Below are 9,999 nucleotides of genomic sequence, written 5' to 3'. Positions count from 1 at the left end.
AAGGTGGCGAAATCGGGGAGGAACGGGTGAAAATCACCCCTGAGGTCCTTCCTCCACCCCATGGGGCACCTCTCCACCCCATGGGGCACCTCTCCACCCCATGGATCACCTCTCCACACCATGGATTCGTTCTCCATCCCATGGATCATCTCTCCACCCCATGGATTCGTTCTCCATCCCATAGATCACCTCTCCATCCCATGGATCGTTTCTCCACCCCATAGATCACCTCTCCATCCCATGGATCACCTCTCCACCCCATGGATTCGTTCTCCATCCCATGGATCATCTCTCCACCCCATGGATCAGCTCTCCAATCCATGGATTGTTTCTCCACCCCATGGATCATCTCTCCACCCCATGGATCACCTCTCCAATCCATGGATCGTTTCTCCACCCCATGGATCATCTCTCCACCCCATGGATCATCTCTCCACCCCATGGATCATCTCCACCCCATGGAATTATTTTTGCATCCCATACAATCACTTCTCCATTCCATGGAGAAATTCCATGGATCATCTCTCCACCCCATGGACCATCTCTCCACCCCATAGATCACCTCTCCATCCCATGGATCATTTCCCCACCCCACGGAATAATTTCCCCACCCCATGGATTTGTTTCTCCACCCCGTGGATTTATTTGCCCACCCTGTGGATCATCTCTTCACCCCACGGAATTATTTTTCCATCCTGCGGAATCATTTCTCCGTTCCACGCAGAAACCCCATGGATGTGTTTCTCCACCCCGGATCGTTTCTTCAATCCGTGGATTTATTTCTCCACCCTATGGAATTTTTTTCTACGCCCCATGGATTTATCTGCCCACCTCGTGGACCATCCCTTGGGATTCTCAAAAGGAACCAACAATTCCCCACAGAATTATTTTTCCATCCCACAGAATCGTTTCTCCCTTCCATGGAGAAATCCCATTTGTTAATTTCTCCACATCATGGAGTCCTTTCTCCACCCCATGGATTCATTTCTCCTTGCCATGGGATCACTCTTCCATCCCATGGGATTGCTTCTCCATTCCATGGAGAAATCCAATGCATTCGTTTCTCCACCCCACGGATGTTTCTCCTTGCCATGGGTTTACTCTTCCATCCCAAAGTCGCTCTCCATGTCCCGTTTTCCCTCAGATCCACCCCAAATCCCAGATCCCAAATCCCGAGCCCTGGCCCTGCAGGGATCGGTGGGGCCGAGGTTTCTTGGGTTTATTTTTTTTGGGGGGGAGAGTGGGTGCTGTAAAATTTAGAAAGTTCCGGAGGTGGGGAAAGGGAGCAGGTGCTGAAACCACACGAGCTCTGACGGCGGGGGCATCACTTCTTGTTCTCTTTTAACTTCCCGGGGTTATTTTTGGTGGTTTTCAGCCCTGCAAGAAGCTGAAGTTTTTCTCAAAATACAGCAGGAGGGAGAGGAAAAAAAAAACTACCAAAAAGTAAATTTTTGTTATAAAATTAATCAGCTGAAAAACAGCAATTTCTAACGGTTCCCGGAGCTGGCTGTTTTAACAAATGGGTTTTCCACCCGAAAAGGGGCTGGTTTGGAGCCATCCCTGGAGGCCTCCAAAGAACCTGCTGGACGCTGGTCTGGGTGACCAGGATTGGGACTGGCAGTCCTGGAGGGCTTTTCCAACCTCAGGAATTTCGGGATTCCATGGAAAACACCTTTGAAGAGTCTCCTCCAGCCTGCCAGGGAGCCCCGGCAGCTTCGGCAGGGTTTTGGTCCAGAGGTGAGAGAGGGAGGGAAAAGGAGCCTGAATCCCACAGAGCTGCCAAAAACGTGGAGAAAGTCCCAAAAACATGGAGAAAGATCCCAAAAACATGGAGAAAGACCCCAAAAACATGGAGAATGATCCCAAAAACATGGAGAAAGATCCCAAAAACATGGAGGAAGATCCCAAAAACATAAAGTTCTCAAAAACATGAAGAAAGATCCCAAAAACATGGAGAAGGATCCCAAAAACATGGAGAAAGATCCCAAAAACATAAAGTTCCCAAAAACATGGAGGAAGATCCCAAAAACATGGAGAAGGTTCCCAAAAACATGGAGAAAGATCCCAAAAATCCTCCCTGAAATCCCAAAGAGAGGGAAACTGAGGCAGCAGAGGTGAGGGGGGAAAGGGAGGTTCCAGGAGGGGGAGATCCGTGAGATCCAGGTCCGGAGCGGGATCAGGGATGTTGGAGATGTTCTGGAGCCACCTTGTGGGGTCCGTCTGTCTGATCGGGGAGTGGAGACCCCTTAAACCAGTTCCAGACCCTTTAAACCAGTTCCAGGTCCTTTAAACCAGTTCCAGGTCCTTCTAAACCAGTTCCAGACCCCTTAAACCAGTTCCAGGTCCTTCTAAACCAGTTCCAGGTCGTTTAAACCAATTCCAGGTCCTTCTAAACCAGTTCCCGGTCCTTTAAACCAGTTCCAGACCCCTTAAACCAGTTCCAGGTCCTTCTAAACCAGTTCCAGGTCGTTTAAACCAATTCCAGGTCCTTCTAAACCAGTTCCAGGTCCTTTAAACCAGTTCCAGACCCTTTAAACCAGTTCCAGGTTCTTCTAAACCAGTTCCAGGTCCTTTTAAAGCAGTTCCAGCTTCCTCAGTTCTAAATCAGTTCTAGTTTCTTGTAAACCAGGTGCAGACTCATTAAAATAGATCTTTAAATCAATTCCACTTTTTTTAAACCAGTCTCTTGTTCTCCAGACTAGCTCTGGGTCCTTCTAGACCAGCTCCAGGCCAGTCGTGGTGGCATTTTGTGCCGTCCCACCGTCCACCTGCAAGGACAGAGGGACACGAGCTTGGTTTGGGGTCCTGGGGGCTGATCCCAGCCTTTGGGGGAGATCCAGGGTTTGGTTTAAGGCTCTGGACCCCTCTGTGCCCCCCCCAGCCCCAGGGGTTCCATCCCCCAGCCCCGGCTCACCTGGTCTGGGCGCTTGACCAGGGAATAAATGGTTGAGGAGGGTCCCCCCTCGGCTGGTTTGGCTTTAGTTCCATCAGGGACGCGCTGGGGAAAAGAGGATTTCAAAAGTTTTAAAAATTAAAAAAAAAAAAAAAATTAAATTTTTAGGGCTCAGCGCTGGAAAAAAGATCCCAAATCCAGAGACCCCACAAAGATCCACGTCTGGAGGTGCTGGCCCATCCCAAGGCCAGGTTGGACCATCCTGGGACAGTGGGAAGCGTCCCCACCCAGGGAATGGGACAATTCTAAACTCCCTCCCAACCCCAAAACCCCCATTTTTCTCTGATCCCTCCAAAACCGAGATTTTGGGGCTGGGCACGGAGTTTTGGGCAAGTTCAGGTGCCCTTGGGCCACCTCCAGCTGTGGCACTTCCCCCTTGGGATTCTCAAAAGGAACCAAGGGTTCCCGGTTGTCCAGCGCGTCCCCAGGGTGTCCCCAAGCGTGTCCCCAAGGTGTCCCCAAGGTGTCCCCAACCCCAGGCTCACCTGCTGGGAAGGGCCTACCTCGGCGTACACGGTCGTGTAGTCGTTCGTGGCCCCTGGAACTGGGGAAAAAAGCAGGAATTAGCGGATTTGGGATGCAGGGAATGCAGGAGTCCCAACCTCAGGAGCCCAGGCTTGGGTAAAACCTCGACCCCGAAGCCCCTCGGAGCTGCTGGAGGTGGGAATCGCTCCCCGTCCCACTTCCAGCACCAAGGACAGGGAAAATCCGCCCTTTTTTCGGTTTAAATCCCAAATTCCTGGCTGCTTTTTCTGGAGGACAAATTCTGTTTGTTTTGTCCTCCATGCGGTCACCTCATCGCTCATGGAACAGAGCAGGGAAAGGGGGATTTAAAATCCCTTAAAATCCCATTTTTGGGATAAATTTCCCATTGGAATTCCTGGGGATCGGGCACAGCTTGGACTCAGTGGTTGTGGAGGGATTTTCCAACCTTGGGGATTCTGGAATTCTTGGCTGGACTGGCCCTGAGTCCCCGAGTGGAATTCCTGGCTTTTCCCCCCAAATGTCTCTTGCCAGCTCTTGTTTTTCCCCAAATTCCCTCTTTCTTCCATGATCCCACGGCTGCCCTCCCAGCTCCCCCTTGGTGGTCTGGGGTGAAGTTTTCCAGCAGAAATGGAAGGAAAATGGGATTTCAGGAATCTGGGATCGTCCCCCGGGATCAGCCCTTCCCACTCCCCACCAGGACAGCGGGGTCGGGGTCCTTCAGCTCCGATCCCAAACCACAGGGATGGTTCCCCTGATCCTAAATGCAATTCCCACCAGGAAAAAGGGCGGGGGGCTGCCCCAAAATCCCACCTGTGTCTGCAGGCTTGGACTGGGAGAGGCGGAATTCTGTCCAGCCTGGGGGAGATGTGACAGAATCAGAACCTCAAATCTGCCCCAAATCAGCCTCAAATCCACCCCAAATCTGCCCCAAATCTGCCCCAAATCCACCCTAAATCTGCCCCAAATCTGCCCCAAATCAGCCCCAAATCTGCCCCAAATCCACCCCAAATCAGCCCCACGCTGGCTCCATCCCCCATCCCAGGTCCCACCTCCTGCTCCCCGGGCTCCAGGGATGGTTTTCCACGCTCACCTTTGGATTTCCACAGGAGCACGAGGAAAATCAACAAAAGCGCTGCGACCAAAATCCCAGCTAAGATGCAGAACCCGCCGCTGAGCCCGACCTGGCTGCTGGAGAAGGGCACCTGGAGAAGGGAGAAGATGCAGAAGATCTCAGGGGATTGGGATGAGCCCAGCCCATCCTCAGCATTCCCATCCCATCCCAAACCCCAAATCCCAATGTTCCCATGGCTCGACGGGAATCGGGATCAGCCCATCCCAACCCCAACATTCCCGTGTTCCTCAGGGGATCAGCCCATCCCAACCCCAAATCCCAGCTTTCCTGCTCTCGGGGATCGGGACCAGCCCATCCCAACCCCAAATCCCAGCTTTCCCTGCTCTCGGGGATCGGGATCAGCCCATCCCAACCCCAAATCCCAGCTTTTCCTGCTCTCAGGGATCGGGACCAGCCCATCCCAACCCCAAATCCCAGCTTTTCCTGCTCTCAGGGGATCGGGACCGGCCCATCCCAACCCCAAATCCCAGCTTTTCCTGCTCTCGGGGATCGGGATCAGCCCATCCCAACCCCAAATCCCAGCTTTTCCTGCTCTCGGGGATCGGGACCAGCCCATCCCAACCCCAAATCCTTTTCTTACTGCTTTTCGGATCGGGGATCAGCCCATCGGGACCTGTCCCCGGCTCTCACCTGCGCAGAGCATCCCGGGGGCGGTGACGGTGACGCTCCTGTTGCTGACGGGGTTCCGTGCCGTGCACGTCAGCGGCTCCGGCTCCTCCTGGGACGTTTCGTTCAGCAGCAGCACCACGGAGCTCCCGTCCCACGTCCGACCCTGGATCCTCCAGGTGTAGGAGACGTTCCCGAGGCCGGCGCCGGGCGCGGAGCAGCGCAGGGAGGAGCTGCAGCTCCCGCCTGAGCAGTTCTGGGCCTCGCAGGTCACCGTGGGCTCTGCCAGCTCCTCTGCGGGCACAGGGGGGTCACAAACCTCTCTTTTAGTGTAAAAACCCCCCAAAACAGCACTAAAAACACCCCCAAAAGAGCACTAAAAGCACCCCCAAAACAGCACTAAAAGCACCCCCAAAGAACACTAAAAGCACCCCCAAAACAGCACTAAAAGCACCCCCAAAACAGCACTAAAAACACCCCCAAAGAACACTAAAAGCACCCCCAAAACAGCACTAAAAGCACCCCCAAAACAGCACTAAAAGCACCCCCAAAGAACACTAAAAGCACCCCCAAAACAGCACTAAAAGCACCCCCAAAGAACACTAAAAACACCCCTAAAACAGCACTAAAAGCACCCCCAAAACAGCACTAAAAATACCCCTAAAGAACACTAAAAACACCCCCTAAACAGCACTAACAGCACCCCCAAAGAACACTAAAAGCACCCCCAAAACAGCACTAAAAGCACCCCCAAAGAACACTAAAAGCACCCCCAAAACAGCACTAAAACACCCCCAAAGAACACTAAAAACACCCCCAAAACAGCACTAAAAGCACCCCCAAAGAACACTAAAAACACCCCTAAAACATCACTAAAAGCACCCCCAAAGAACACTAAAAGCACCCCCAAAACAGCACTAAAAGCACCCCCAAAGAACACTAAAAGCACCCCTAAAACAGCACTAAAAACACCCCAAAACAGCACTAAAAGCACCCCTGAAACAGCACTGAAAGCACCCCCAAAACAGCACTAAAAACACCCCTAAAACAGCACTAAAAGCACCCCCAAAGAACACTAAAAACACCCCTAAAACAGCACTAAAAACACCCCAAAACAGCACTAAAAGCACCCCCAAAACAGCACTAAAAACACCCCTAAAACAGCACTAAAAGCACCCCCAAAGAACACTAAAAGCACCCCCAAAACAGCACTAAAAGCACCCCCAAAGAACACTAAAGCACCCCTGAAACAGCACTGAAAGCACCCCCAAAACAGCACTAAAAACACCCCTAAAACAGCACTAAAAGCACCCCCAAAGAACACTAAAAACACCCCTAAAACATCACTAAAAGCACCCCAAAGAACACTAAAAACACCCCTAAAACATCACTAAAAGCACCCCCAAAGAACACTAAAAACACCCCTAAAACAGCACTAAAAGCACCCCAAAACAGCACTAAAAACACCCCTAAAACAGCACTAAAAGCACCCCCAAAGAACACTAAAAACACCCCTAAAACATCACTAAAAGCACCCCCAAAGAACACTAAAAACACCCCCAAAACAGCACTAAAAGCACCCCAAAACAGCACTAAAAACACCCCTAAAACATCACTAAAAGCACCCCCAAAGAACACTAAAAACACCCCTAAAACAGCACTAAAAGCACCCCAAAACAGCACTAACAGCACCTACTGAACACCCGCAGGGTGAAGGTGGATCTTTTCTCCCCAATGATTACAGAGTAGGTCCCGGCATCCTCCATCCTCAGCTGGGAGATTCTGAGCACGTGGCCCTTCTCAGAGACAGCAAAGCGGGTTTCGAATGTGTCTTTATGAAATATGGCTTGACGAGGATCCCTAAATGGCACGGTCACGATGGGATCACCCCCAAAATTCCAGTGTGCTGCATTTCCTTCCGCATCGTGGGCGCGCAAGGTCATGGACCCGCCCAGGACCCCGATCACCTCCTTGGGGTCGCTGGCGCTCACTGGGGAGAGAAAATGGGGAGAGAACTTGAGATGGGGGTGGGATGGAGGTGGGGGGAGTGTGGGGCGAAGGTGGGCTCAGGGTGGGATGGAGGTTGGTCGAAGGGGGCATGGAGGTGGGATGAAGGTGGGCTGAAGTTGGGATGAAAAGTGGAAATGAAGGTGGGATGAAAAGCTGGGATCAAGGTGGGACCAAGGTTGGATGAAGTTGCTGAACCCAGAGGATGAAGCCCATCCGGGCCGGGGGTGTTTGGGGGCTCATGGGGGGCTCATGGAAGGGTCCCCGGGTGAAGGAAGAGCACGAGGCCACCCCCGGGCCGAGCCCCCGCAGCCTCGTGAGCAGCCTCATGCCAAGGACGGAGCCCAGAGGGGAACTGGAAGGGAAAGGAGAAGGAGGAGTTGGGGATGGGAGGGTCAGGAGGGGTCACTGAGCAGGACAGGGAGCTCCTGCTCAGACCTGCAGCTGCTCCCTGGGGGAGAATCAGGGAATCGTGGAAAGGTTTGGGTCGGGAGGGACCCGAAACTCCTCTCACTCCCCTCCCCTGAAATCCCCAAGCCTTCCCCCAGCCCGGGGGGCTCCCAGCCCTGCCCAGCCTGGCCCTGGACCCTGCGGGGGCTGCGCGGGGCAGCCCCACCACGGCTTCTCCAGGCTGACCGCTCCCTGCGGCCGCAGGGAAACCGTGGCCTTGCTGCAAGAGTCCCATGACCTTCTCATGCTGGGGGCACCAGACCTGGTGGGATCTGTCAATTCCAGGTGGGCTCACCATTCCAGGTGGGATCTCACCACTCCAGGTGGGATCTCACCATTCCAGGTGTGATCTCACCATCTCAGGTGCACTCTCACCACTCCAGGTGGGATCTCACCACTCCAGGTGGGATCTCACCATTCCAGGTGGAATCTCACCATTCCAAGTGGAATCTCACCATTCCAGGTGGGATCTCACCATTCCAGGTGGGCTCTCACCATTCCAGGTGGAATCTCACCATTCCAAGTGGAATCTCACCATTCCAGGTGGAATCTCACCACTCCAGGTGGGATCTCACCATTCCAGGTGGGATATCACCATCTCAGGTGGGCTCTCACCACTCCAGGTGGACTCTCACCACTCCAGGTGGACTCTCACCATCTCAGGTGCACTCTCACCATCCGAGGTGGGATCTCACCATTCCACCAATGAGAACCCTCCCACGCTCCTTTGGATGCAGCCCAGGACGAGGTCCACGATCCCTCTGGACCCATCCCTTCCCTCCAGCGACCACACCATGACCTTGGCTCACCAGTTCAAGGAGGAAGGAGTTGTTTTGGTTATTTTCGCAACTTCCCATTTCCAATTAACCGTGTCACCCCATTTATACTGGGAATGGAGTTCTCCTTCCCAGTTTTTCTAACAGGGAACCGATCCTGGCCCAGCCCCCAGGTCGGGCTCGGAATTTCTGTGTCCCTCAGCCTCAGCCACCCCCGGGACACGCACAGAGGAGCACGTGGCAGGAAAAAGCTGCTGGGGGAGATAAACTCCCAGGAATAACGAAACCACGGGAATGGTTCACATGATAAACCCCCCTCAGAGCGGGGAAGGGCTGAACCTTGCCCAGCTTCCCAATTTCCCTCTTTTCAGCCAAAAAAGACCCCAGGATGAGACCTCCAAAAACCGGGGGGCAACGTGGAGAGGAGCAGGAGCTGAAGGCAGAGCAGGATGTCTGGAGAACATCTGGAGCAGAGGCTGGACCAGAGATGGACACAGAGATGGGCAGCAGGGATGGGCACCAGGGATGGACACCAGAGATGGACACAGAGATGGACACCAGAGATGGACACCAGGGATGGACACAGAGATGGACAGAGATGGACACCAGACATGGACACCAGACATGGACACAGACATGGACACCAGACATGGACACAGAGATGGACAGAGAGATGGGCACCAGAGATGGACACCAGAGATGGACAGCAGTGATGGACACCAGAGGTGGACACCAGAGATGGACACAGAGATGGACACCAGAGATGGACACCAGGGGTGGACACCAGCCCTGTACCAGCAGGTTTCCACGGCAGCCCTGGATCCCAACACTGGGCACAAATCCACCCCGTGGAGCTGTTCTGGTGCTCCCAGCCATCCCTAAATACCCAAAACACCAAAACCACCCCAAGATCTCCTTCCCAGGGGACAAGGAGCACCCGGCACTCACTGGTTTGGTGGAGGAGCACGAGGATGGCGAGAAGAGGGATCCAAAACACGTCCATGGATGTCCGGAAACGGAGAGGATTTGGGGCAGCAGCACCCAAGACTACGCACCATGAAGAGGAAGAGGAAGAGCAACTGCATGGCTTTTCAGTGCTTGCTGGGAGGAAGTGGCTCCAGATGTTGCTCTGATGATTGTGACGCATCAAGGAGAAGCAATTCACACTTCGAAATGGAAACCTGAGGTGTTTTAAAAAACCAAACCACTCTGTTTTCCATGGAAAGATGATGGTGGACCAAGAGTGTCACCTGGACCGAGGTGTGTCCCACCACGGGTGGGACAAATGGCTCAGGTGCTCCGTGGTTCCCTCAGCCTTGGCCATAAGGGAGCAGCTCCTGTCCCCTCTGTCCCCCCCAAAAGCCACCCCTGGACATGGGAAAATGACAATTTCGGGAAACATCACTTCCCCAATCAGGATTATTCAGGGAAGGTCACATGAAGACAGTCGTGGTGAAATTTTGGGGTGAGGGGAAAGTGAGCTGGAGCAGACTAAAAAATGTTCTAAAAATGTTCAAAAACGTTCTCTAAAAATGGATTTAAAATCCTTTAAAAAGCCCTGGTGGCTCTGCCCCAGTGAGGAACTGGGA

General features: G+C 53.3%; 1 protein-coding gene across 1 annotated transcript; it reads right to left on the bottom strand.

The window, feature by feature from the left end:
- Window positions 1-2,631: 2,631 nt before the first annotated feature.
- Window positions 2,632-9,413, bottom strand: LOC115913448 (T-lymphocyte surface antigen Ly-9-like). Its single transcript, XM_030965471.1, is given in 9 exon segments — window positions 2,632-2,768; window positions 2,915-2,998; window positions 3,439-3,491; window positions 4,250-4,294; window positions 4,530-4,641; window positions 5,202-5,210; window positions 5,212-5,471; window positions 6,874-7,163; window positions 9,355-9,413. Coding segments are annotated over 9 exon segments (966 nt in total). The 3' UTR covers window positions 2,632-2,714.
- Between the last annotated feature and the right edge of the window lie 586 nt (window positions 9,414-9,999).

This window comes from Camarhynchus parvulus, chromosome 25 (assembly GCF_901933205.1).
Source record: "Camarhynchus parvulus chromosome 25, STF_HiC, whole genome shotgun sequence".
In the NCBI taxonomy this organism is placed as follows: domain Eukaryota; kingdom Metazoa; phylum Chordata; class Aves; order Passeriformes; family Thraupidae; genus Camarhynchus; species Camarhynchus parvulus.
Note: the sequence above shows the minus strand (reverse complement) of the source record. Positions and strands in the feature narration are given on the sequence as shown.